The sequence below is a fragment of the Buteo buteo genome, chromosome 19, assembly GCF_964188355.1.
Source record: "Buteo buteo chromosome 19, bButBut1.hap1.1, whole genome shotgun sequence".
In the NCBI taxonomy this organism is placed as follows: Eukaryota; Metazoa; Chordata; class Aves; order Accipitriformes; family Accipitridae; genus Buteo; species Buteo buteo.
In genome coordinates, this window is record NC_134189.1 from 1250130 (window position 1) to 1277951 (window position 27822).

The following is a 27822-nucleotide window of genomic DNA, read 5'->3' on the forward strand; positions in this document are numbered from 1 at the left end:
TCCCCAAAGCAGGCACTGCAGAGGGAGGTGGGTAAAAGAGAGATCCTGGATATATTGCGCAGAGTAGGCTGAATGCAACAAGGGAAGTGCCCTCTCTCTCCAAAGCACTAGAGGAATCCCCCACTTGGACAGATGAGGCTCTCCCCATCCACGAGCAGCCCGGTGGCGGTTTGTGGCATGGTTGCTTTAGCGTTAGAAAAATCAGCAAAAGATTTCCAGCTCTGAGTTGGAGGGGAAATCTGTCTTCCTCCCCTGCATCCCGGGCATAGTGCACAGAGTACACGGAAGAAGCCAGGCTGCTGGGAGCAGAGCAGTGCAGACCTCTGTGCAGTGCTCACCAAGGGAGGGGTGATGGTGTCTCAAAGCAGTTGTCAGACAAGAGTTGATGTGGACTCCCCAGTCACACCTTCTGCCTTCATTCTAAACAGCCCTCATCGCAGCCCGGCTCTCCTGCTGCCCCTTCCCCATCCCAGATGGACCTGGAGCAGCAACAGCACACGTCGCTTTTTGGAACTCCTCCACCTCCTCTCCCTGTTCCCTCGGTCCCAATGAAAGAGCCACCAGGCTATGAAGAGGCCATGAAGCAACAGCCAAAGGCCCAGGTGAGAGCAGTTCTTCTCCCAGGTTTCCTTGGAGAGCAGGTGAAATGTTGCCATTGTAAAATTGCTTACATTCCTGATCTGGGCCCCTAATAGAGAATGGAGACACAACTGTGCTTTCCTAGTTGAATTCCTTCTGGGGGTTTGGGGCAGACCCCAAACCACAGGTAGAGATCCCAAGCCAGTCGCTGCCTGGTGACTGTTGGTACAGCAGTTGCTGACTATACCTTCCCCTTCAGTAACAGCCGAGGGTTATGGAGGATTCTGGTGCCATGCCTCCGTGTGCTCATTCTTGCTTAGATGACAGCCCCATCCCTGGGGCGAGGGAGGAGAGCCAGCGGCCAAGGGTGTTGCTGGAGGTGGAAGCTCCCCTGGTAAATAGGAAGCTAATCCTGTGCTCGCTCTCCCCAGGAGAATGGCTGTTCCAGCCAGCAGATGGACGACCTGTTTGACATTCTCATCGAAAGTGGAGGTAAGGAGACAAAGCATTTCCCATTCTACGTTTGAGCCTGGGGATTTATAGGGCACTGAGTGGAGAGTGTCATGGCTCAGGTCTTTGCTCCTGCGGCCCTGCCAGTGCCTTTAGCATTGGCAGGAGTCATTAAGGCACCGAGGGAGATGTCAGTCAGGCATTAGTATGACAGAAAGCTTCTCGGTGGCTCTGCTGCATCAAACCTGGGCACATCTCTTCTGTGATACTGGACAGAGCTGGAATTCCCCGGAGGTGGGCTGAAAACTCCCCATAGCAAGCCAAGTGCAGGCAGCAGATGAGTTTCCTTATCCCAGTTGGTGGTTGGTGGTGGCTCGGTCTGGCTGGTCAGTGGTGGGTCCTTCTGGTGTTCGGCCAAGCTTTTCCTCACCCTGGCCTGCCTGTTTGTTCCCTGTACAGAGATTTCTGCTGACTTCAAGGATCAGTCGTCCCCAGCTGGGAAAGAACCACCCGTGGCCCCAGCCTGCTCCCCACCGCCCAGCAGCCACCATTCCTCAGAGCTGGCGGTGCCGGTGTCCTTGGGGCAGCCGGTGCCCGTGGGCCGGCTGGAGGACTTCCTGGAGAGCAGCACCGGCCTCCCGCTGCTGACGGCAGGCCACGACGGGCCGGAGCCCCTGTCCCTGATTGATGACCTCCACAGTGAGATGCTGAGCAGCTCGGCCATCCTGGACCACCCGCCTTCACCTATGGACACCTCGGAATTGCACTTTGCTCATGAGCCGTCTGGGGGCATAGCCCTGGATCTGGCTGAGGCTAACTTGGACAGCATGGACTGGCTGGAGCTGCCGGGGGGGCCCGTCATGAGCCTGGCTCCCCTCAGCACTGCGGCTCCCAGCCTCTTTTCCACAGACTTCCTTGATGGACACGATCTGCAGCTGCACTGGGATTCTTGCTTGTAACTCTGTGAGCAGAGACTGAAGGGAATGGGAGTGGGAGGGCACAGGCATGCAGGGGGGAGAGGCCAGTCAACCAAAAAAAAAAAAAAAAAAAAAAAAGGAAAAGAAAAAAAAGAGACGAGCTCCTGGTATTTGTACTCCTCCCCCAACAGTGTCCTTCCTGCACGAAGCCGGCAGTGGTAGCAAAGGCAGACCCGCAGCTCGAGTCGCTGCTGCCTGGGCCGGGCCAGGGCAGGGAGAACGGCTGCTGGGGGAAGAAGCGGCTGCAGGAGCTCCGGGGCTGGTGGTCTTCTGCCCCCTCAGTGCAGCCTGACCCAGCTCGGGTGTGAGCGGAGCCGGATGCCCCTCTTCTTCCTCCAGGCGGGAACAGCGATGGCGGCGCATGGGAGGCAGGCACGAGTTCCCTCACGCCTCACAGAGGGGCATAGCGTGACCGGGCCCGAGCCGTTTCCAGAAGCGGCACCCCGTGCCTCGCTGGGATTGGCAAATAAAGGAGGTTTAACGGTTGCAGAAGGGGATTCTACCTCCGGAGCAGGACACAAAAGGCGGGAGTGCCGGCTGGGGGCACAGCTGCCCTCTGTACCCCCTCCCGTCTGTCAGGGGAGGGCCTGTTCTGCTGCAGGGCTGCGAGGAGCTGGGCAGAACAGGCACCTTTTCCAAAGGTAGCCAAAGGGAACCAGGGTTCCCCCCACCCCAACCTGGTAATGTCTCAGCTGGTTTCCCAAATATTGCTGAGCTTGGCAGAGGCCTGCCTGCTTGCTTCACTTGCTTTGGGCTGCAAAACAGATTTTTAAGGTGCTAAAATCCAGGTCCTTATATGTTAAAATCTGTCCTTCGCTGCCCCAGACCTCTGGCTGTGCCTGGAAGCTAGCCTTCAGGCACACCCCTGTCCCCCCCAGCTGCCACAGCGCTGGTGACATCCCCAGGTGAGCAGGGCAGTCAGTCTGTGGTGGGGGTTAGGGACAAGAAATGGTCCATGTGTCCTGGGGAGCGTGGGGGGGGCACAGCTAGCGATGAGCAACATATCATTAGGGGCCATGTGCAATCTGTCTCTTGCCTTCAGCTGTGCTATTGCCTCCCTGTAGCAGGTGTCCCAGCGGAAAGCAAGGAAGTGGAAGTGGCACTGCAAAAAGGGTGTTGTGAGGCTCAACGCAGGTCCTAGCTCAGGAGTGCGACTGTGAGGGCTGCTTTCTGGGAAAAGTGGGAGCCTGAAAGCAAGTAACGGGCAGCTGACCTCCACTCTTCCTTCCCTCCAGGCCCACGGGGTAAAAGGTAAAAGCAAATGGCTGCTTACTGGGAGCTGCCGCCCCATGTCCAGCCAGCTGTGGCCACGTAGGGCCTGGGGCTGCTGGCTGATGAGCGGGCGGATGAGTACCCCAAGCCCCCCCGAGCCATGATGATGCTATTCCGTAGGCAGGGTTTTGCGTTGGAAACCCAGGCCTGTGGGTCTCTCCTGTGCTGTTACTCCCGTCACTTTTAAATTCCTGTATTTGTTAGTAGTAACTCACCGCCATATTATTTACCTGGTGAGCCGTAGCCTTGCTGTGCTCCACGCAACCGCCTGGCCGCACAGCTGTCCCTGCTTTGGCCTTGAGCTGGGTCCAGGCTGCGGGGCAGCAGTTCCCAAGGGCAGGGCTGGAGGCAGCGGCTTTTGAAATCGTACGGGCTGAGGTGCTGACCCTGCTCAGGCACTGGAAGGAAAAAACCTGCCATCCTTTTTAGTATCTCCTCGAGGATGCTGTCCTCACCTTTGCCCCACGCCGGGCTGCAGTGCTGCCTGCTGGGGAGGGGCACACGCTGCTCCCCTTCCCCTTTGGTACCCGGCGCTCTTCTTGGGGGGGGCCTTGCTGCGGGGGGGGCAGGTACCCCTGCTCCGGGGCAGGTGACTGCCAGCCCTGCACACTGTGCTTGCCGTCAGCCACCGAACTGGCAGCTGGGGGGGGGGTTATGCCTGTTTTGCAGCTGGGAGAAAATCCTGCTTTCCTGAGCCCTATTTGCTTGTTAACTGCATGGGGAGCCACTTTCTTAATCATTTGGAGGTGAAGCCTGCTGGCAGCTTCCTTCCTTTCTGCCCCCTTCTTCCCCCCCAGTTGTAAGCAAGTCAGAGCCTCTTATCTGCTTCCTTCAGTGTCTGGGTTGGAGAGGGATACCCCCTTCCCCCCTGGCACCCACTTTCTGTTGCCCAAACTACAGTGTCATGTCCTAAAAATCAGAATAACTGGGACTGATGGACACCCTCTTTGACCCCCTGCCCCTCCCTAGTTCTCTCCTGGTGCAGCCCTGGTGCTCACTGGGAGCAGAGAGTGCATTAGTAATTAATTGCCTTACAGAGCTCCCCCGGGGCAGCTGCCCAGCCATGGGACCAGGTGGGTGCAGGAGGCAAGTGCTTTCTTAGAAGGAAAGGACGGGGGGGTAAGGGGAGGATCTTTCAACTGCTAAGGGGAAAAAGTGAGGGTACCTATTTGTCAAACTGAAGCAAAATCAGCTGCTTTTAGCCCACAGTGAGCAGTAGCCCCCACGAAAACCAGCTGTGTGATATCTTTTATACAAATAATTACAAAGCTGCAAACAGTAAATAAAGAATGAAATTACCGAAGTGCAATGAGCTCCTCGAGGAAGGTGGGAGCACTCCCGGCCTGACCCAGCCACGGTTCCTCACGCTGGGCCAGGCACCCCCGTCTTTGCTGGCAGAGAGCTGCCAATGCCCATTACCAATATAGCCCTTCCCCAGGGTTGAGGGTGAAAGGCTGAGCTCACAGCTGCTCCCTTTCACCTTTACCCACCCACCTTCATTTGTGAAACTTTGTAGGAATTAATTTAAGTATGTTATATTTGCCCAACAACATACTTGAGATTGGCTGATGGGCTCAAGAGCCCTCAAGGAGTCCAGACGATACAGAACCACGAGCCTCACCTCCTGAGGAAAGCAGCTAACCTGCCAGAGCCCCTCTGCCAGGAGAGCGAGCGATAACCCGGCGCCCGTGGGCAGAGGGGAAGATGGTGCCTCATCCCAGGAAATAGTAGGAAGTCTTTTCCCCAAGCAGTGCCCAGAGCAGGCTAGCCCAGTTCTCTGCTTTCTTACTATTATTTGTTTGAATAATAGTTCAATAGTTCTTTGTCGGAAGAGGTATTCCCCTGGACGTACATTTTTGCACCCACTGGGAAAAACGAAGTCTGATGTTCTGCCTCTACCTTGAATGTAATCCTGAATCTTTCTGCTGTAACCACTACTTGTTTGTAATGTGTATTTGACTAGTACGCACTCTCCCTTCCACTATGCAGCAAACAGTGAGGGGTGATCAGCACCATCGGAGACAGATGGTGTTGGGGCATCGGATCCAGAGTGAGTATTCAACTGGAAAAGGATAAAAGTGACAAGTTAACGGGGGAGAGAATGGATCTTTAAATTGAATTATTTTTTCAGTTACAAATATTTGAAAAAAAAAAAATCCATTTTATTAAAAAAATTCCAAACAAACAGCTACGTGCTCAAAAACTTCTCTGCTATGCTGGTGGGAGGGCTTGGGGCCACTCTGCCTTTTCCAGCTAAGGGTGGGTGATCCCTCTGGGTCTTTCTCAAACCAGAAAAAAAAGAAGCTTGAGTGGTGGTGCCTCATCTCTTCTCAGCTGCAGGGAGATTCCCTCTGTGTATGGAAATTACCTACCCTGCAACCAGAAGTAGGTCTTACAGTGGGAGAAGCACAGGCAGCTTTTACAGCCTCCCCCAGCCCCGCAGGCTGCTCTGGACCGCAGCCGTTATGGTGGTGAGGTGCCACTGCAGCCTTCCCCAGCCAGATGCCAAACTGGAATTACTTTGACTGAAACCACTCATTTTTCACATCAGTAAACACGCTGTAACTCCCACCCTCCCATGACCTTGGGCTTCTGAACAGGGTTCTTCCCAGGCCTGTGCCCTGTTCCTGTCCCACTTTGCAGCCAAGACTCCACCTGCTTTTTTCTGGAAAAGCTGCTTGTTGTACGGACAACGCCGCTATCCACCACCGCCCAGCCCTGCTTTCTGCCAGCCCTGCTCCCTTTGCTAAGGGCCCTCCTCCTGCAGTGTCCCCACACCCCCTCGTTTTTGAGTATTTCTTGCTTTTCTGGGGCTCTGCTGCGGAGCTGCACTTGGGGGAGGGCTGGCAGCAGAGAGGCAAGGCAGGGCTGCCAGTGCTGGCGGTGCAACTGCTCCTGCCCCGGTGAGGAGACCTCAGCTTGATGCCAGCGGAGAAATGGGATCGTAATAATCAACCAGCAGAAATTAAGAATTAAATCTAGACCTGGCCCTGTCAAAAAACCAAAGCCAAAGCCCGGCACTCTCCCAAGATCCAGTTTATTTACAAACCCACCGAATAAAGGAAAGTAAGAATCTAGTGTCATTTCATGAGTAGTTTGTGCTCACAGACAAGCGCTTTCAGTAGAAAGTCACAGACTCCATATCCAGAGCCACCACCACAAAGCAGCAATTCTCCACTCCTGACCTGCGTCCCTGCCGCCGCCGCAGGGTGAGGAGGACGAGTTAGTCTCCCTGAGCCAGCTCCAACCTGAACCCCGTCCTGAGCTACAACAGTGCCAAAATATACACGTTCCTGGAGTTAATTTACAGCTTTTTGGTTAACAGTAAAAATCATCTAGAGACTAAAATGACAGCATGAAACGCTCTTGTTTAGGGGAGAAGGGCTTTTTGTCTGCTCCCAGAGGAGACAAGGCCCATCCCCTAGGGCCGTTACAGTGGTAACGGGCCGTGCGGTCGGGCACCTCTTGTCAACACCCCACACACCAGTGCCAGGGAGGGGGGATGAGGCCGATGCCAGTTCCCTCTTCTCAGTCCCCGCTCCAGGTCAGAGGAACTTGCCCAAGTGCTTCAGGTTTTGCCATCCCTCTCCCAGGCAGAGGCGAGCCCTTGGCTGGCCCGGGGCGGGGAGATCCCTACAAGCCTCTCACCAGCCCGATTCCACTCGCACCCGCGGTGCCACCCGCCAATGGCACCAGCTTTTGCGGATCGAAGCCACCCCACACGGGCTGCTTCTTCCGCACAGCGACGGCAGCAGACACGCTCACGTGCCCACGCATCCGCTGGCCCGTGGGGCTGTGTGCGAGGGGCTGCGGGCCAGGCAGCTCCCCCAGGCACAGGGAGGGGGGAGACAGGGTAGAGGCAGGCAGGAGATGGGGGTGGCAGAGCTGGGGAAGGCTGGGAGGGGGCAACTTGTTTTTGTGGCCAGAACACGCTTGTCCCTTTTGCAGCATCACCCTCCACCATCACCTCCCTCGCAGGTCTGCAGCTCGGCCTCTCGGACCTGCCGCCGTCTGTCCCGGGTGGCCTGGCAGCCCCCCCCGAGGGGGATTTTGTCACAGATACGCGTGGGGAAGGGGGGGAAGGGCAGGGGGTGAGACATGACAGGGGTGGGGGAGAGGAGTGTGCGCCACTGAGAAGGTTCCCCAAGGATGGGGCGGGGTGGGGGTCACCCATCTATGTCCCAGCTGAAGAGATGGTGCTTCACCAGCATGTCCTGCACCCCTTCCTTCAGCGGCTTCTTCTCCTTCTCCTGCAGGACGACACAGAGAGCCGGGTCAGTGCACCGCACCCAGAAAAGGGGAGGTCGCGTCTGCGGGCAGAGCCCCAAAGCGCACCGAGGTCTCCGGCGCCCGGACAGAGCAGCCCTCTGCGCTTCCCACCTCCGCGCAGCTGAAAGCCCTGTGGTTTGGAGAGCACCGGGGAAGGGATGGGCCCGCCATTTCCCTCTGCCCCAGCTGGGCAGGGGCAGGCAGCAGCCCCTGCCAGCACTGGCACGCAGCTCCTGGGCACGGCCTGCCCTGGCAGGGAAAGCAGCCCCATCCACAGCCTCCGGTGCCGGCTTAAGAGGAGGCAGAGGATGGGCTGGAGCACAAAGATGGGAGAGGGAAGCCCCCGGCTGAGGGAGGGAACGAGAGATGCCACCTACTCACCTCCCTCTTTATTGGCAGCTCCCAGTCCTGAGAGAGGCTGAAGGCAAATTTGCAGAGGACTCTGCAATGGAAGAGAGCGATGGTAGCACACCCCCCCAGATCACAACTCCCAGCCTGTGCCCACAACTGCTGCACCCCAGGCACACAATTGCAGCGGCTCCTCAGCTTGGCCCGGCACGCCACAAAGCTTACAAGGATGAAATTCCTTGTTTGTTGGTGTTGAAAGGGCAGCACCAGCCACTCATCCCGTTTCCCCCTCCTCTTTGGGCTTCACACCCTGCCAGGCTCAGGCTGGAAAGAGAAGCCTGAAGATGTGACTCAAGTGCAACCCCTACAGAGCCTGACACAGCAGCGCAGGGAGGCACGGCCAGACGGCAGACACACATGGCTGAGGACTGCAAGCAGCGGCAATGGGGGGAGTTGCAGGTTCCCCTCCAGAAAGCAGACCCCTGCCAGTAGCACCTCAGAGTTTCTGCATTCCCCTCTCTCTCTCCCTGGAGTAAGAGAAGGGTCCTGACCCCCATGGACAAGTGCCACATGGGGATGGCACTTGGAGCTCCCTCGTCAGACCCGGCTCTAAGCTGGGGCTGCAGGCACAGCCTCAATCCTGTCCCTAGGACAGAGACACACAGCTCAGACCTCCTGGCGACAAGCTCGTCAACCTTTCAGGCTCAGGGGAAACTCCTGTGTGGGTATCTCCTCTGACTCCTGCTGCAGTGAGGGAGCTGAGGCCCTCCACAGGAAGCTGGCTAGGAGAAATACGGCATAAGCCTCCACTCCTGCTCCACATAAACCTGGCCCCAGCCATGAACCAGTCCCGCTTGGTCCTTCGGCTGTGCTGAACTAGCGCTGCCCCACAGGACACGGCAGCAGAGAGGTGGAAGGGACTCCCTTCCTCCCTTTCCGCAGCAGCACAAGGAGAACAGGGCACCCCGAGGTGTGTACACACAGGCCTGCTCCTGGCTAGGGATACTCCCAGACTCCGCACTGGGGCCAGAGGCAACCTGGTGGCATGGAGAAAAACCAGTTCCCGCAGAACGGCAGCAGCAACAGGGCTGGAGTGGTGGTGGTGGTGGCGGGAGGTTTGCTCTACAGCTCCCTGGGACTGGATGTGGCTTTGCGGAGTGCAGGAGGGCCAGGAGCACGCAGCGTGGATGTGTGCCCTGGGCTCCAAGCGATGTGCTTTGTGCGAGCTCAGGCACTAAAGCCGCGTTCAGCCTCTGACATCGCTCCCTCACTTAACCTGGAGTCAGCCAGCGACCGACTCCTTCCCAGCCAGGGACAGTCAGACTGTCTCTCTAGCACATTCCCTGTTCCCTGCTTGGCCTCATGGTGGCTGGCAGAGGACCTGGAGAACATGGGGGTGGAAAAGGCAGCCTCTCCATCAGAGTAGGTGCAGGGCACAGCAGGAGGTTGCTGGCAGGCAGAGGTTGCCTGCTTGTCACAACAGCTCCCCAGGAGCCAAGCTCTGCTCTTGGATCAGGCAGGCGCAGTGCATCACATTAAGCAGTCTAGACAGTTGCTGCTGCTGCCTCAGCACACAGAAGTCTCTGCAGCGGGGATGTCTGGGCAGCCCACACTGCTCCTCACTGGAGAGGGCCCAAGGCCAGCCTTAGGGAGGGCCACCTCCTGCAGAGGAGGAGGAAATCCATTCCAGACCCTTGCGAGGCCCATGGGGACACTCACCTCAGCTCACATTTGATCTGTACCCAGCCAGGACTGCGCAGGAACGACCAGGGGTGGAACCACTTCTCCACGGTCTGCAGGCTTGAGCACAGCACCTCCAGCCACAAATGCAGCACCTGCTCGCTGCAGCGATGGGGTAGAGGCATGTTATTTGGCTGAAGCCAGGGAAAGAAACCCCGTCCCTTTGGGATAGTCTATTTTCAGCCCAAGCCTTGACCCCAACCCCCAGTCCTGTCCCCCATAGGAACAGGATAACTCAGTAAACTTGTGTGACCCACTCCATGCAATAAGAGCTACTTCTTCCAGCTGGGAGCCAGGCCAGCATGATGAACAAGAAAGGAGCAGGTCGCACTCAGTGGCTGCAGTGGGAGGGCAAAAAGACCCTGTGGCCTAAGGCAGACTGAAACAACTGCTGTCCTTGAGCCTGCTCTGCTCCCTCCCAAGCTCCTCGCACCCGCAATGCCAGGGGTATCAGGACCAGATGACTCACTTGAGTCCAACGCAGATGAGGGAACGAAGCTTCACGTCCATCTGCGCATGTGCAGCGTTGTGTGTCATGTTCACAGCCTGAACCGCCTGCAGGGAGGGAAGATGGGGTTACCGCCTTCTCAGCTTAGCCTTAGGCACGGCTGGGCAGCTGTTTCGGCAACACAGCCAAATCCTGCCCTCCCCGGAGTGGAGCTCCCCACCCTCACCCAGTGCCACCTGCTAGCATCAGGGGGGCCAAGCCTTCCTGATGGCTTCACTTTCTGCCTTTCCCCAGGCACCTGGTGTCTGTAGTCCTTCCCATCAGGGAAGGTCTGGGAGACTCTCAAGCATCTCCCTAGAGATCTCACTCTCCAGCAGCCTCCATGGGAAACTTCCCGACATTAGGAGCTGGGCTCTGGCTGGGCTGGGGGCAGCACTCACCCGGTAAAGCAGCTCCTCCGGAGTGAGGACTTTGCCATCTTCATCAAGCCTGCAAAGATCACAGCAGAGACATAGCTAGCTCTGAGGCCACCACGGGCACATGCAGGCCTCTCCCCCTCCATACCCCAACAGCTCTCTCGCTACTGCTGAGCCCACAGGTCATCCTGCAGCCGTGAGAGAGGAAGACACAGACCCAGAAGCAAACACGGGAGCCTGGGGAAGGGGACAAGAGCCACTGCCAGCCCCAAGTCAGCATGGGCACAGCAGCATGCTGACAGCACACCCACAGGAGGATGGGGCAGACTGTGTCCCTTCCCAAGGTGGAGAGCAGCAGCAGCAGCAGTTTGATGAGCACGCAGGAGCAGGGCACAGACCCAGCCGCTTGGTGTGACTAAAGCGGCCTTACCTGTAAGTCTTGCAGAGCACAAGGCGAGAATACACAGAGTCAAAGTCCCGTTCCACCTCCCGGCTTGCAGCCTAGTAGGGCAGAGGGACAGTCAGCATACTCTGCCCTACAGCCCCCTCAGCCCAGCCCTCCGGTAACGCTGCCCCACAAAGGGAACCGAGACATCTCACCTCTTCAATGAACAGCCAGGGATGGCAGGGCCCCCCCAGCAGAGATGGCTTCTTCAGTCCATGTTCAAATATGGACTTCAAGGCTGGACAGAGTGTCCCTCGCACCAAGTCCGTCACCCCTTCTGTGACTGAGTCATCTCCAGCGATAGAGTACTGAGGAACATGAAGAGCCAGCTCTCAGCATACTGCCGAGGTGGCAGAGCATGGAGGTGTTCCACTCACCTACAGCTTCTCTGCACAGACCTCTTCTACTCCCAGGTGCCCACCAGTCCCCCCTCCCTAAACCCCTTACACTCTTGCTGGCTCTTGCATAAGGCACCATGTTCAGTGCTACTCTCCAGGGATTTGGTGGGACACCAGGACCTTTGCGCCTAGGTGGTGCCCAGGAGACAACACGGGTGACCCCAGCACCATCCTGGCTGAGCTCGGCACGTAGGAACTGTTGCAGTTTGGTGTGATGCTGACTGAGCTAAGGAGAGGGACTTGCACTGAGGGTCTCTGGGACTCTGTAAGCTGCTAAAAGTCAAAACAAAGGGGGATAGATAGGAATTCCCAGGTCAGCTGGTACACCACTTCAAGGTATCACCCTGACACACTGTTAGCATGAAGGATGGTCCAAAATCAGGATGAGTGGGATCCTCTCTACTCCCACAGTTGGGAGGAGAACTGCTCAGCAGTACAGGGTGCGTTTACACTCAGAGAGGTGATCTGCATCTAAGGCACAGCCCTGAGAAGAGGGTGAGGAAGCAAGCGAGATGTCAATAGTGACATCTCTCTAGGGGCTTCTCTTGGGGGGTCTCAGATCAGCCTTTGAGCCCTTCCTTACTCTCCAAATGCTGAGGTGGAGAGGAAAAACAGGGCCTTCTCCACTTCCTCTGCAAACTGCCTAGGCCAACAGCTGCTGATGTTTGTCTCCTACCCGCTACCCCAGCCTTGGGGCCATATCGAGGTATCTGCGAGATGGCATCTCGCCACTGCCGGTTGTGAGAGGAACTGAGAGAGTGCTCCCTTGAGCACAGCTGCTCAGGGAGAATCCACTGTGGTGACCACAAAGCATGAGCGGGATCCACAGGCAACACAACCTCAAAGGAGGAAGAGCAGGGCAGGGAGCCGGCAGAAACACTGCCCACAGGATCCTGCCATGTACCTGCCTGCTGCTTTCTCAGTTTTCCCTAGGTTCATCTCTAGGGTCCTTGCGAGCCCAGGCATCACACTCAGCTACCCCCTGCAGCCCTCTGGGACCCTCATTCTCCACTCGGTCACCATGAGGAAGCAGAGTAAACAGGCTTAGGAAGATAAGCTGCCTGATCACATCACTAAGCGCTCAATAGCCAGAGAGAGCAAACAGACTCAGAGGGGGAAATACATGGCTCTCTTCAACTATGTTTTTTCAGTTATGACACGACTTTTTTTAATCTTGTTTTTTGTTGTTGTTGTTGTTGTTGTGGTGGGGTTTTTTTAATTACCTCTTTACTCCGCTCATCCAAGATCTCCACAAATTTTGCAGGAAACCAACCTACAAAGAGTGGACAAAGAGGTGAGCCTGATGTAGATACTGAGAAACAACACAGACAAGACCAGCACCCAGTGGAAGCTGAGAATAAATCAGCATTCATAGGGTCCAACCCCAAAGAAGGAAGTGAGCAGCCTCAAAATCACAAGAATTAGGGCAACTGCAAGAGGAAGCCAATTACAGGACACTGCCCACAAGCAGCAGAGATGACATGCACCCAACCACCGTGTGCCAGGAGGATGGAGCCTGAACTTGCTGTTTGCAAGAAGTAACCAGGTAGCTACATCACTGCTCTCATACCCTGCTTTAACATTTCCCTGGCAGATGCTGTGGGAAATCGGCAGAGCCTTTGCTGCAAATGTGGGAGAGCAGTTGCTGTGGATGAATAGATGCTCTGCATCTGGCCCCACTCTCCCCAGTGCAACCCATCCTGCTCTCACCTCTCAGTCCATTCAGCTCTCCCACCCAACAGTGCTCGTCCTTCTGGGAAATGATCTGTAAAACAGGGATTGGAAAACACTGGTTGAAAAGAGTGCAGCACCAGGAGGGCTACAGCTGCCCAGCTGTGTGTACACAATGAGGAACTGCTTTCTCCTCAGCTGTTTTGCCAACGTTCTCTTCTCACACAGCCCAGGGCCTTCAAGGGCAAAAAGCTACTGCAAACACAATGTTACCCCTGTTTTCCCCCCAACTTCAGATGGAATCCCCACAGCTAAAACACGGGACCCAGGCTGGACCAAATCAACCTTTTGCTCAGCTGTATGGCAGCCAGGAAAGGGACTTGGTGGTTGCACTGAGAATGACCCACAAGACAACACTCACAGGAACACACTGCCTCATCCCCAGGCAGCCCTGAGAAACACCAACTGCTTCCCTTAGACTCCTAACTGGGCTCTGAGCTGATCTCCCTTCTTTCCCTGGAGAAGAGGCAGTGCAGCGTCCCAAACAAGTTGGGTGTGCCCTGTGTGTGGGTTGCCCCGGTCCCCATCTCATGGGCTGACGCACCGTAATGATGTCATTCTTGCGGAAGCCCAGCTCATCGTCATCGTGGCGCTCAAAGTCCAGTAGTGCCTTTGCTCGTCGTCGTCGGTTGCGGGAACAGGCCACATAGTTCTCGTGGTCCCGCTGGTGGCTCTCCATGCTGTAGTCTGGAGTCAGATCCTAGCATGCATGTGGATGAAGAGCAGAGAGCAATGACAAGCAACAGATGACTCCCAGCTGACCTGCCAAAGCTTGCATGCCCCTGTTCCCAACCCTATTCCTGCACCTAGCAGGCGGACAACCTCCCAGCCTCCTCCACCAGGGATGGGTTGAGCAACCTTCATCCTCCACCCATTACATCTGGTGTGTTCTTTCTCAAGTCCACACTCCAGGAGCATTTGAACAGCCCTGTCCTGCGGTGGACACTCAACACTCATGCCTGGAGCACACAGCAGTGCAGATCCAGCTGTTCCCACTCACAATGCTGCAGTTCTTGGGATCCACACACTGGAAGTGCCGTGCCACCTGGAGAATGGCCTCACGCAGGTCAGCCACCAGCTCCGTCTGCTTGATATTCTTGGCCTTCAGCGCCTCGAGATCGTCATCCCCTGGGGGAGCCCACACAGCCAGAAGGAAGGTGAGGAAAGGAAAACAAGTATAAGGTATTAATTTTTGTTAACATTAGAAATCATTGATTCTGCAGAAATCAGAAAAGCCTGACATTAGAAGTGCCTACACTAAAGCAGGTACTTACTGCTAATCTATTCAATAATGTAAATAACCAATATCAATTTGACTGTCTCAAATTTTAAGGAGCTGGTATTTCTTACCACATATGGAACTGGAAGATGCCATCTTTGATCTGTCTGGACAACTCAGTATACCAAAATACTGCATACTGCTTTAGAGAAGTGTCTACGCAGCATATAGATGGCTGAATGGTGGGACACAAAACTAGGGAACTTTCAAAAATTCTCTTCAACTGAAATTCTCTTGAAACTGAAACAGCTTTTGGTTGAACTACTTCTGATTTTTGCATACCTCACAGGCTGAGAGCATCTTCTTCACTGAGTCTTATAAAAGACTTGAAAAAGCAAGACAGCCCACTTTCCTCTGTCAGTCTAGAAGTCAGAGCCATGAGACAAAAGCTGCCTTCTACTTAAGACCTCGACCTCCCTAAGAGCCAGATTTCAAAGGTTTTGGGTGTGTAGATATGGTCATAAGTACAAAGTAAAAGTTACCAAAGCATCTTTCAACTGTCACCAATTCCCCCAGGAGTTTTGACAGCCTATCTCTATTAATTTATGCAGAAAGATACCTAGTGGGATGGATTCTTTAGGCAGTTAATGTATCTGAATGCCTTAAAAATTGGGTACATGATGTTTGGGAACAATGAACCATTTGCTGCTTTTTCTAAAAAAATTCAGTTTGTTTTAAATTCAAAGTGTATTTTCATACATCTGTTTTTGCTCTCTCTGTAATATACTGAAGATGTGGTAGCTTGATTAGCAAAATCAACATTTAAAACAACGTATTTTTCACTCAACTCCAATTTTTATACAGACACAGCTTTTATGCACGACCCAAGTAAATCATTCGCTAGCAAATAGTACTCTGCTTATCTTCTAACAGCATTACAGAAACCAATATGAATAAAGTGTGGCCTGAGCTATACAGCTGCTGCAACAGCTATATACATATGAAGTTTCCACTTATTGAAGTGATTAACAGTATCTTTTAATCATAAGTGACCCTAATTAAAAAGACCAACACTTTAAGAACATAATAGAAGCACAAAATTAGATTTAAAATTATTTTTATAATTGTTTTCTATTTGCTAAATTAAACAATTAGAGAATCAGACACACAGAGCTTAAGAGAAAACTGAACTTTGCTTCTGGACTAGAAAAAATGGTAGGGCATACTTATTCCCAGTCCAAGCAATGAAAATTAACAAAACCTCCTCCTCACTGGCCAGGGGTAGGAAATAGAGCATGTAAGAAGTCTCACTACAGATTCAGAGATACAAAGATTGTAAATAGATAGGTGGTCACGCAGATGGCGGGGATTCCCAGAAAATTCACGTTGCTAAAACAGAACGTGACTAAAGAAGAAACTACTCAACCACAGCCATGCTAGCTCCATGGGCTGCCCTCATTTACATAGATCACTGATTCCCTCTGTCATCAATTCAGTCCCTTCTGGCCAAAATACCATGCTCCTCCCTCTGTACTCAGATCAATCCCACCCAAACACAAGCAGGAGGTATGGGAAGCAAGTTCCACACCCTCCCACCTTAGAATATACACCATACAGCAGAAAGCAACTGGGGTTCCCACCAGATTCACCTCACTGCACCCAACATGCCTGCATGGACATTCCAAAACAGGGAACCGGTGCAGGATCGGCCACACGTGAGGAGGCTCTGTTTTGGGTCTGCCAAGACTGACTAGCTGCACGGTTGCGCAGAGGAGGACTAGCTCTCCTGCCTCTCCTTGTTGCAGTGCCCATCCAACAGGAAAAAGGCAACACGCGTATCTCATTCTCTGCCAAACTACCTTTTGCTGTTTCTTCCTTCATTAGAAATCTGGTCCAACTCCTCAAATCTCAGCTAGAGAAAGCCTTGGCCGACTTGATCCAGCAAGAGCCTGGCTTTGAGCAGGTGAGGTTGCGCTACAGACATCTAGAGGTCCCTTCCAAACAGTGCGCCTGTGACTCCTGTCCAAGTCACTACTAAATCTGCATTCACTCTAAGGAAAAAGAATTAAGTCCTGGATAAGTTCTTACTCCCACCCAGACAAGGGTTATGTACCAGCTCTACACAGTAACTATCACAGGAAGCAGACTTTACAGTTAAGGTTGTTTGACAGTTCCCAGTATAAGGTGAATTTATCACATCCAAACTTTCCTTCCCCTCACTTGGGCTGAAGTTTTCCATTCTGGTCATCTGCTGCGGGATGATAACTTCTCTATTTTAACCAATGTTTTAAGATACTAGGTAAAACCCATGACAGTCACTGCAAAGAAATCCCACTAAAATGAGAAAACACTATCATCTCAGTTCTACCATTGATACATTTTGAAGCTTGAACTTTAAATTTGTCTTTGTGCGTGGGTATAACTTGCTATCACTTTCATAAAGCTACTCAAACTTGGTCAAGGAGACTGAGACACAAGAAAGATGCATTTGGCAGCTAAGTTCCCTGCCAGTTTGGTTTGTACTGAGTGCATGGTAACATTACATACAAGAGGTCTGAGTTTAGGTTGCACAAGCAACTTTCCTGCATTTCTTCACTTCTGCATGCTTGACTTTACAGCTTCATTGGTCTTCTACCATAACTTCTATATGTAATGCTGTATGCGCTTGTAGCAAGCCTGTGACAATATATCCGCTTCCTGGAGAACACCAGAAAAGCTCTTCTCTGAAAAGACCAGTAAAACCCAGTTTTAGATTTATTCAGGCCATTTCAACCACAACAGGAACACTATTTGAACCCTGTAAATTCAGTATGTTGTCTTCTGCCAGAAAAACAATTTCTGTGGTGAGATGTGGCAATTTCAAGAAAGCTAACCAGTCACAAGGAAGGTGATGACAGTGAGACTTACAATAGAAAGGTTTATTATGGAGTCACAGAAGCAAGTTACGGCCAAACCCATGCAAAACCCATTCTGGCCCTGTACTTTCTGAACATACACAGGCTTAGCTCATAAGCAAAGAAAATTAAGACTCAAAAGAGTTCACAGCATCAAACTCTCAGAGTGAGGGGGAAGAGCAGTGATGTTTGCATTTATAAATTTTGATGAGTGACACACTGGACCATCCTGCCCTGTCGCAGATCTTCAGAGATGCTCCTGAACTGAGCAGGGTAAGATCAGGAGAGTACAACATCCAGCTCGTGGACTGCATGTGGTCTGCCCGAAAACGTGTTTGACCTGTTGGTCAGTGCAAGAAGGACATTACAGCTGGGCTGAGCTGCAGCCTGCTGTTAGTCACCATTTAAGGACTAACCATCCAACCTAAAATTCACTTTCTGAGCTTAGACCAAAGCAAGCAAGTAGAAGACTGCACTTCTTCCCCCTCATCCTTCAGTTCTGCCTCCCTTCTCTACTCTTTCTCTGTCCCAGTGCTTCCCTGCTTTGCTCACTCCCCTCTCTCGTAGGCTGGTATATCCATCAGCACCACATGAAAGGTACAGGATTGTCCTTACCGAAAAGCAAAGAGGTGATGCCAGATTTCCTGCGCTGAGTCCTGCGCCGCACAATCTGAGGGAGAGGGAAGAGAGAGAGCAAAGTGCACATATCAGGACAGATTTCAGAAATAAAGCAAAGCAACCCTCCACACAGGTCAGCTCTGGGCAAAGGGTCCTGACAGCTACCACTGGAAAGGGCAGGCAAGTGAACCAGCAATTTTTAGACAGGAATTGTTCTAGTTCTAACACAATGAATCAGCTCTACTGCTTGATCTGCTCCATGTGCAACGGGTTATTTATAGCTCAATTATTACGAAAGCATAACTGAAGTTCAAGAATCAACCATGATTCAAGTGAATAATTTTAGTTCTAATCTACTTGTTGCCAAAACCAGTTGTACACGTAATTATATATAAATTTCTAAATGGATGCCTATTACATTCTAGAATTGCAGGACTGTCTTGTGATTAGACGAGCATCAAGAATATACCTTCCACGCAGGCTCAACAAACAGTAGCTACTACATCCACAACTGCAGACTGTAGTCCAAGATTAAACACAGGTGCATTTTTTATTCAGCTTCTCAAAGGCTGACGCTGTTTCCTAACTCTACCTTCCAGAGTTATTTTAGTGTATCAGTTTCTCACTAATGGATTAACTCCAGTTCCTACTCTGCATGCTCCAAGCAAATTCTGCCAGAAGCATATGTTGTTTCTTTTCGCTTCCATTAATAAAATGCATCACTCTCCAACATAACTCTCATTAACGATAATTACAATCAATGTCAATATCCCTTTCACCTGGGATTTATCAACCAGGACAGATCTGGCAGCATTTCATTAGTACAGACCTTCCCTTCACTTCCCAATACCTTCTCTCCACTGGATGACACAGTCATCCTGGAGCCAAAACCCTCTCAGACAAGAGGACCTCTTGCTCACAAAGAGCAATTTGGAGGGAACACATAAGGGAATGGTAAAAATGGAGCAGCAGAGGCAGATGGGACTCTGTGCACTCACTTTGGATAAATTGTTGACAGTGGTGCTGGAGTTGAGCAGCTGCCCTTGATCAGCAATGAGGTAGGCCAAGTGTTTGCGACGCTGGGTCTCCACCGCCACATCTGTCAGCGAGCCAGCCACGCGCATGGCCTCCCGCAGCAACACATCTGCATCTTCAATCTGACTTGGGATGTCCGAGAGCGTGTTGAAGATTGAGGCAGAGTTCTCGGACTGGATTAGCTCATCCTCCTGCAACGATGCAGTCATTTTGCCACTCAGAACAGTAAAGACGAGAGCTATGCTCTTAGGGCTACTAGATGCAATTATACATTTGGCGTACAGCCTGGGCCAGAAACAATGCAGGTACAACTACATAATTCCATAAAAACTTCAGTATGAAGAGCGCAAGCTACTTATGGGAGGGGACCAGCATCTTTTACTACTCTACTGCACTGAGATCTGCCCCCAAAATTCTAGCTGGTGTGTTTTTGAATCACAGCATCCATCACTGAAATGAAGTCAAATCAGCAAGGAAGGACAAAACAGAAGCTCTTCTGCACCCACTGCCAGGCCTGGGCACAGCAGGGATCTTGCTGGGAACAAGGGAATGGAAACTGATCAGTCTCACACACTACAGAGTGCCTACCATGTCAAACCATGCTCCACCTTCACCTTACTCCCAGCAGACTCACCCTTGCCCTTCACACAGCAAGCTGAACCACAAAATTATATTTTGCATGAAAAGGAAAAGATCAGGTGGTTAAATGTAAGCCAGCCAAATCAAATGTTGTCAGGACAATGCCTAATCTCTTGGAACATTCAACAGTGCCATCAAAAGCTACCCAGATGACCACAACCTTGTCATGGTTTCAGCTGGGATAGAGTTAATTGTCTTCCTAGCAGCTGGTACAGTGCTATGTTTTGGATTCAGTATGAGAAGAATGTTGATAATGCACTGATGTTTTCAGTTGTTGCTAAGTAATGTTTAGTCTAAAGTCAAGGATTTTCAGCTTCTCATGCCCAGCCAGCGAGAAAGCTGGAGGGGCACAAGAAGTTGGCATGGGACACAGCCACAGCAGCTGACCCAAAGTGGTCAAGGGGGTATTCCATAACATGTGATGTCACATCTAGTATATAAACTGGGGGGAGTGGGGGCAGGGGGATCGCTGCTCAGCGACTAACTGGGCATCAATCGGTGGGTGGTGAGCAAATGCACTGTGCATCATTTGTATATTCCAATCCTTTTATTATTACTGTTGTCATTTTATTAGTGTTATCATTATCATCATTAGTTTCTTCTTTTCTATTCTCTTAAACCGTTCTTATCTCAACCCACGAGTTTTACTTCTTTTCTCGATTTTCTCCTCCATCCCACTGGGTGGGAGGGGAGTGAGTGAGCGGCTGCGTGATGCTTAGTTGCTGGCTGGGGTTAAACCACGACAATGTCTCTGCTCAGAGATGGTGCAGAATCAAGAATTATCTTGGTTTAGGTAAGACGGACTCCCAGGCTGGGATCTAGACTGAATAGAGGTGGGCAGCTGATGGGGTTTAATTATGAGGGAACAAATGAGGCAGGCAGGGGAAACAGCAATCCCCGAATCCCGTGAAGCGCCTTGGAAGTTCTTCACAGCCCCCAGTTCTGAGGAAGACAGGAAGTCGTCTTCCTGAGCACATTGCCAAACCACATACAGGAAGTGGATACAAAAGCTTCTTGCCCCTAAAACTCAAAGTTAAACATCAAAGTACTATAAAGCAGGAATTACCTTCATACTGAGCATGCCCAAAGTGAGCTGGAACAGCACCAGGGAGCCCTGGTAGAAGAAGAGGTCCCAAATACGTAGCAGCAGCTTGATGTGGACAACACTAGCGAAAGAGGTGAGGAACCAGTGCAAGGTGATCAAGGAGAGCTCTGTGAACAAAGACACAGAAAAGAAACATGACAAGGGAAGTCAACCAATCAGTGAAGATGGACTCTCCTAAATGTTCTCCTCCCAGCTCAAAGATGACCACGCATGCACTGCCTCCAGGGCCAGGAGGTTTGCACCTAGCCCTGCTGCTCTCCCTTTGTGTAACAAGAACAATAATTTTCATCTGCAGGTCACCCTGGCAAGAAAAGCTATGGTTTCTAGGGCACGCTTTTACCTATGTCATGCTCCTGGAGCAGCTTATCCAGGCGGGGCAAGTACTGCACAATGAGCTGTCGCAGGACACGCTGGTCAGTCTGCACGCCCATCAGGGTGGTGCTGAAGTAGGAGGCAGGAACCAGTTCCTCGATGATAGCGCACATCATCCAGAAGGCATCTTCCTCCTCCAAGAAGAGCAGCAGAGAGGCAGCCACCTAGGATTTTGAAGGAAGAAGAACTGTGTGTCCTAAGAGGAGCAGATCTCTTTCATCACTTCCTCACATGGAGAGATGGACCAGTATCTAGGTGACCAACATCTTCCTTCCCCTGCAGCAGCCCTCCTGCAGTCTCCCACTGAAATGATTTCTCCTCAGTGTAATGCCTGTCCCTCCCCAACAGACGGACTGAATTCTTCCACATCTTTGGACACGTGGTGCTACTCTGCTCTCCCCTAGAAAAAATGTTCCAGGTAGAAGGGACTTCCCTTCAGCTCATCTGGAGGCCACAGCGTCTGGTAGCGCTGCCTCAAATCACTTGCCCCAGCACAGCCACCACAGACAAAACGATCCCTATCATAAAGACACTCTGAAAGCAGGTTACCATGCCAGTGCCTTGGCAATATCCAATCTCTGGGTAGAGCCAGGCAAGTCCCCGTAGTATCCTGCGTAGCCGCGGCACCCCGATACTGTTCATGTTGGAGAAGCAGGCGTTGCTGGGCATCGTGCGGAGCAAGTCCTTTTCAATCTGCGAGACAGCCATAAGCAAGGACAGGGTCAGCTAGCAGCATCTGAACAATTGCCTTCTGCTCTCTGCACTTCCCCATGGCCTGCTGCCTCAGGGAACTCTGCTTCCCCACACTCATGCGTAAGTCCTTAGGCACCAAAGAAGATGTCCCTGTCCAAGCACCTGGGGTCCCTTTAACAGCCTTCACTGACATGTGGGAAAATGTCAGTGCAGACGGTGATTTAATGCCTCCCAAGAAATACTTGCCTACACTCAGCCTCTAGCTTCACCACTGAGAATAGTAGGCATACTGCTTGGGAATTTCATCTGCTTGGATTTCAAGCAAGGCTTCTCAACAAACCTCCCCCAGAAAGAAACCAACAACCTGGCCACATCTGTGACAGGGAACTTGGAGGTGAACAGCCCACAGATCTCCCTTGGGTGGTGGTGTTCCTCCTTCCAACCACTTGAATCTAGCTTCTTAGTGAGAGGTGAACCTGTGCAGAGCTCAGTTTCTTTTGCCATGGCCTTTGCCTCCTCCCACAAAAGCAGAGGTCAGAGGAAAAGGGAAAACACCCTGTAACAGTCTTGCTGGTGTTCAGAGACTTTGTGTTTGAGGGAACAAAGACAGTCCCTGGAAGCAGCTGCCGCTGCCTCAACAGAGGTGCATCTGTCAGCCTTTCACCCTTCACTTCCCTCAACGACTATCAGGATGTTTGCTGAGATGCAGCTGCAGCACTGTTTTCTAGCCTGCAGGCAGCACAGGTCCAACCCTTCCCTGCTGTCCTAGGAAGGCAGGCAGCTGCACAGTTGCTATTCCAACAAAACAAAGGAGAAATACGCCCAACAGGATTAAGCTTTAGCAGGATTCAGCCACACATGTCCTCTCAACTGTCCCTGCTGCAGGTGTTAGGCAGACACCCCTTCCTCATCATGCAGCAAATCTTGCCCTTCTCCCCACTCCCTTGTGCCCAGTCAGCACCAGGCAGCATCTCCTACCTGTTTGGCAGCAATGGTTTCATCGTTAGAGCTGTTTTTCACGATATCACGATACGACATCTCTGAATTCCTCTTCTTCTGCAAGGCCCCTGACAGACGCATCCACAGCTGAGGGGACAGGGTGAACAGAGATAGGAAGAGTCACTAAAACAGCCACAGAAAACCATAATCTGGCACCCTCTCAACCAAGAGAAAGGAGTCTCACTCCACTGTTTCTTAGTCCAGGCAGGAGAGCCTGCCCACAACAGGTAGCACTCTCACCTGTGGCCTCATGCTGTGTGGGATGCCAGCTAGCACCAGGGAGCGCAGCTTGTCCGAATGCGGTAGGGTGACCTCAATTTTGTCCCAGGTGAGGTCGCCCACGTCATGGTTGTGTGTGAATTCCAGATGAGCCTGCCACTTGAGCCTCTGCTGTGGCTCCTCCGCCAGTGGGACCCCCAGAAGCTTGCTGGAGTTTGGCTCAGCACCATCTGCCTCAGCAAAGGGAGGAGAACGACATGAAGACAAGTGAGAGAGGGAACAAATATAGGGCAGAGTGGGGAGTAGGAAGGCCATCTGAAGAAAGCACATTAAAAACATACACGTCTTCCAGCCAGAGCACGGAAAGGCAAAGCTTTGTTTCTAACTGTCTTCTCCATACAGCAAATTTTATGGTCATAAGCAAAAGGCACTGGGGCCTTGAGAACTAAGAAGCTGTCGACAGGCTTCTAGTCTCTACTTAGTCATGATTTAGAGCAGAGTGTGGCTGGAATTAAACAAGACCCTGGCAGCAGTCATCCTGCTGGGTTTTGTAAGGATCTGTAAATCAGGCTGACAAAAGCGTAGCAAGCCTCAGAGGTGGCAAGCAGAAGCTATATGCTCATGCAAGTAATGAGGTGCAAAATGTTAACTTTGGGGATATTTAATCACCAAAAAAGCTTTAGTAAGGACACTTCCAAATTCATAATGAAAGAGCACCTTAACCTGAGGCTGGCTTTCTAAAATAGATACTTTAGCACAAGTACAGGTTTGACGTAAGACACTCTGTCTTTCATCATATCATGCATCCCAACAATGCAATCCAAATCTTTCTGCTGATTTTTATAATGCACAAGTCTATCAAATGTCCTGGCTGAAGAAAATCACTGTGTCCTGTCCTCATCTCCGGGTCATTGCTTCAAAGAGGATCCTCTGTGACTCAAGGTGTCTCAGGGCACACATGCAAACAACTTCTGCTCTTGCACTGTATGGCCTGCGCCCTGGAAACATTCTCTCAGAGCACACAAAGCAATTCCTGCATCCCCCACTCCCTTCTCTTCCTCTTTGCAACGGCAGACAGTTGTTGTAGTTCAATGCCCAGCTGCAATAGCTCTCCACACCTCCTTCTATTTGGTCATCTGCCTCTATATCTTGCAGAAAAAACTAGGATGTGGGTTTTGCCCCTAAAATTTGCCCTACACTTTGACAAGCTGCTGGGATGGGTAGAACACATACTGCTGGCACTCACCTTGGCTACAAGTTTTTCAACAGACAGAACGTGTCCCTGTGCTTGCTATCAGTGCTTACAGTGCTACTGAACACGACAGAGACCCCACTGTGAACCGGGAAAGGTGCCCTTCCCCAGCATGCAGTTGCTGAAGGAAATGTAACTTCCTCTTAACTTTTCTCTCCCTTACCCATGGCACAAGCATAAGGGGATGGAAATTACTCTGCTGCATAGTCTGTGCTCCAGAATCCCATAAGGCCAGCACATCTAATGCACTTGATTACAATGGTAGGATACAGAAAGATGATGACAGTTGGGCAGACGAGACCTAGCACAGAACAGTTGCAAAATCACCCTGCCATACTTAGAAGCATGGGAAGGGCTGGACACAAGACACAATGGAAGGGGTAAGGATGGGACTGGCTTTACCTTCCTTATCAACTCGGAAACCAAATTCGTCATAGTGGAACTCTGGCTGCTCGATGGATTCTTCTTTCTGGGAGATGTGAGGAAGGAGAACAGACACTTTCACCAGTTTAGCACTGAACAACTGAACAGACACATGTGGATATTGCCCTATCCCACCACTGCCCACACTGTGCCCTCTGAGCAACTAGACTCCTTGCCCTTTTATTTTCAATGCCTCCCACCACAGTTCCCAGGTGGGGAGGTGTGGCATGCCATTCCCATTTTGACTTCTCCATGGAAGTTGTGAAGCCCTGCCTTCACACCTGTACAGATTTTCCCAGCAATCCATTTTCCAGCAGGGCTTGAGCACAGCATCATATCAAGATCAGAACTTCCCACTTGGAAGGGCACGGAGCCCTCCTTATGGACTGAGGAATCCACACACGCCAGCTGAAGTGGTCTCTGCTGTCTGCATCTCTAATACACAGCAGTCCTCTGTTACCTCTCCACACACACTGCAAATTCAGCTCCCTGCATTGCTTCATCTCCTGCCTGTTGCTTCCAGATTTTCTCTGCAAGACAGCAGGCCAAACTGGAATTTGCACCTGTCAAGCAAGCCTGAATTATACGGCAAAGGAAATTAAGGTCCACAACCCAAATCTCAACTTGCCTCATCTGTGCTCATGGTTGGCATTGGGGTGTAGGCACTGCAGGTTACAACCAGGCTTTTTTAAGGAGTGAAAACCTACAGACACCTCCCCTTTCCTGCAAGCCCACCTGCCCTTCCCGTGGGGTCTCTTGCAAGCATCGCACCCAGGCAGCACCCAAGGAGCATGCTTCTAGCATAGCCCCACAATAAGCTTTAACCTTCACTGGGCTCAGCTGCCTTCAGCAACAAACACTGCGGGTAACTTATGAAATTCCATGGCTGCTTCCTTCCTTCCTGCTCTGCCCACCTGGTGACAAGTCTTGAGGCTAGCATTTCCTGCCGTGCACAAGCCATCCAGAGTAGCTTGATGGTGACAGAGACTCCCTCAGGATGTCAACATTTTTACAGTGGAGCAATAGTTGCAAAACAGCAGGGCAATAATTCACAGAAGTTTCTTCGTGCTCTGCAAGATCCTCTTGCAAGAGCCAGGATGCAGCCACAAAACACATGAAGTTTAAGTAGCAAACAAGCATCCACAACCAAACCACCAGAGGAAGAGTGCGTCTCTCCCTCCTTTTCCCTGTGGCTTTCAGAGACCACCAGAAGTCACCAGGGTCCCTTTACTTCTGTGCAGAGCCAGAGAACACCCCCTCCCTGCCCCACACATACCTGTGTGTATTTTGCCAGGATCTCCTGAGGCCAAATGCTGGGAGTGAGTGCTGAGAAGGGACCCCCAGCAGAGGGAGTGTGATGGCCTAAACAGAAAGAGATCAACATACAGCAGTGACAACCTGGAAGGACTCCCTTGGAAGATGCACACTCCATACAGACTGTTCCAGCAAGAGAAGGACTATATCAGCAGTTTGTCACTACTGCCACTCTAGACATTGAGACAGCTCCCACTTCACCAAGGAGGCAAGTCATTTCAGATGGTTTTCTCCCTTATCATCAAGCAAAAGAAGCAGAAAGGGCAATTGGAGTTCTCTTTAAGAAAGAGACTTTTAGGGAAGAGAAATAGTTCCATGGCAACATGTGATCTTTCTTCTGCTTGGAAAAGCTGTGTGGTCAGTGCCACACCAGGGGAACCATTAAAAAAAAAAAATTAGTACGGAGAAGTAAACCCCCTCCTACAGAGGCACTGACTCCAGCACCGGCAGCACTCCAGAGTTCCCTGAAACTTTCTCACCCAGGCACCAAAATGGGAAATCAGAACCCTCAGCAGGATCCTCCCTTTGCTGCAGAAGGACCGGGACATTTCTGCCCCTCCCTGCAAGATTGTCAGACCATGCATAAAGAGCTGCAGCAATGAAAGTATGCCTGTCAGCATGGTCTTTTGTGTTCAAGGTAAGCACCTTCCCAGTCTCAGGTAGTGCTCCCTTGAACAGCTTCCTCTGTAATAATGGCAGATGTCAAGTTTTGCAATTGAAGCAGATAAGCATGTCCCAGCCCTTCCGCTGCAAAAAGGTTTACTTGGCTTCGAAGTACCGTCTCCCTCAGGGTTATATACCCTGAAATAACCAGCTAGACTGGGAAGGAAGGTGTACACAAAAATATGGGGTGGGAGAGTGGGCCACTGTAAGAGTGGACATGCTGGAGGAGCCCTAGTTTTAGTAAAGCTTGTATATCAGTAGCTCACAGTTGAACTCCAGTAAGTCTTTAGCCTTCTGCCTGCCCTAGAGCTACCATTTTACAACAAATATCTCTCAGATCATAAGCAAGCCACCTACTTTGGGGCAAGTCTTGGGAGGAGGACAGAACTGAGCAAATCTTATGAAAAATGGGGAAAGCAGACTACATTTCAACCTCCTCCTTCTGTGTTCAATGGCTGAAGCGGTTCTGCAGGCTTCAGCACAGGGTAAAAGGAACTGAGTTCACTGAAAGTGAAAAGGCAGCTGGGTCACAAAGGGTGGGGTGATCTTTTCTCCCCTAATTTGACCAGACAGCACATTAATGTAAAGAATAGCTCTTGGAACTAGTAGCTTTCTTTTACTACATTGCAGCTGAAGAAAGAACAAGCAACCAACGAGAAGGTACCATGTCCATTTTTGTCTGCTCACCTGACATTGCGCTAGGTAAGGCTGAGTAGCAGAGGCTGTCAGAAGGTCCAGAAATGCTCTTCTCAGAGGTGAGAGGTCACTATCCTGTTATAAAAACAAAACCCAAACAAACAAAAAAATTGGTGAGAATTCAGTTAGCATCTAAGAACATGGTGGGGGACAGACAGACCCCTCACACAACTTCCCCACAGGAAAATCAAGTCCCTTGGTATTTAAGTTCCCTGCAGGAAAATTAAATTCCAGAAACTGGAATTTCCTCTTGGTTTCATACCTACCCATGAGCTAGAAAGAGCACACTGTCATTTACCAAATTCCTTGTGACGGTAACATCATTGCTGACCGGAAAAATGTCAAAAATCAAGTCAAATTTCATCACCTTTTCCATCACATATTGTGAGTCCCATATTTAATTATGAATACTAAAAAAATCACACCATACATCATCATTCTCTGGCCAGACTTCCCATGGAGAAGGGACTGGAATGGTGAAAATGGTATAAGGTGGTATCATTAGATGCAATAAGCCTGAAAGAGATTTTAGGGGTAGCATCAGAAGAGCAAAGTGTATTGGGCTGTGGAATACAGCTCCCTGAAGGGAGCTGGGAAAGCTTCTGACA

At 51.3% G+C, this 27822-nt stretch overlaps 2 protein-coding genes across 6 annotated transcripts in view; one reads left to right on the forward strand and one right to left on the reverse strand.

The window, feature by feature from the left end:
- MRTFA (myocardin related transcription factor A) overlaps positions 1 to 2101 on the forward strand; it is a 76574-nt gene extending 74473 nt beyond the window's left edge. For both annotated transcript variants that reach the window (XM_075050864.1, XM_075050863.1), the window contains exons 12-14: positions 429 to 602; positions 1011 to 1071; positions 1489 to 2101. In XM_075050864.1, coding sequence (XP_074906965.1) covers positions 429 to 602; positions 1011 to 1071; positions 1489 to 1988 — 735 coding nt within the window. In that variant the 3' untranslated portion in view covers positions 1989 to 2101. The remainder of the gene's footprint in view (positions 1 to 428; positions 603 to 1010; positions 1072 to 1488) is intronic.
- Positions 2102 to 6301: 4200 nt separating this feature from the next.
- SGSM3 (small G protein signaling modulator 3) overlaps positions 6302 to 27822 on the reverse strand; it is a 31769-nt gene continuing 10248 nt past the window's right edge. For all 4 annotated transcript variants that reach the window (XM_075050868.1, XM_075050865.1, XM_075050866.1 and 1 more), the window contains 21 exons: positions 27206 to 27289; positions 25818 to 25903; positions 24521 to 24587; positions 22888 to 23096; positions 22627 to 22734; positions 21505 to 21648; positions 20924 to 21119; positions 20545 to 20690; positions 18803 to 19030; positions 17802 to 17856; positions 14074 to 14201; positions 13618 to 13773; positions 13053 to 13107; positions 12566 to 12615; positions 11100 to 11252; positions 10930 to 11000; positions 10524 to 10572; positions 10105 to 10190; positions 9615 to 9737; positions 7929 to 7989; positions 6302 to 7528 (listed from right to left, as the gene is read on the reverse strand). In XM_075050868.1, the coding sequence (XP_074906969.1) occupies positions 7445 to 7528; positions 7929 to 7989; positions 9615 to 9737; positions 10105 to 10190; positions 10524 to 10572; positions 10930 to 11000; positions 11100 to 11252; positions 12566 to 12615; positions 13053 to 13107; positions 13618 to 13773; positions 14074 to 14201; positions 17802 to 17856; positions 18803 to 19030; positions 20545 to 20690; positions 20924 to 21119; positions 21505 to 21648; positions 22627 to 22734; positions 22888 to 23096; positions 24521 to 24587; positions 25818 to 25903; positions 27206 to 27212 (2262 nt within the window). In that variant the 5' untranslated portion in view covers positions 27213 to 27289 and the 3' untranslated portion in view covers positions 6302 to 7444. The remainder of the gene's footprint in view (positions 7529 to 7928; positions 7990 to 9614; positions 9738 to 10104; positions 10191 to 10523; positions 10573 to 10929; positions 11001 to 11099; positions 11253 to 12565; positions 12616 to 13052; positions 13108 to 13617; positions 13774 to 14073; positions 14202 to 17801; positions 17857 to 18802; positions 19031 to 20544; positions 20691 to 20923; positions 21120 to 21504; positions 21649 to 22626; positions 22735 to 22887; positions 23097 to 24520; positions 24588 to 25817; positions 25904 to 27205; positions 27290 to 27822) is intronic.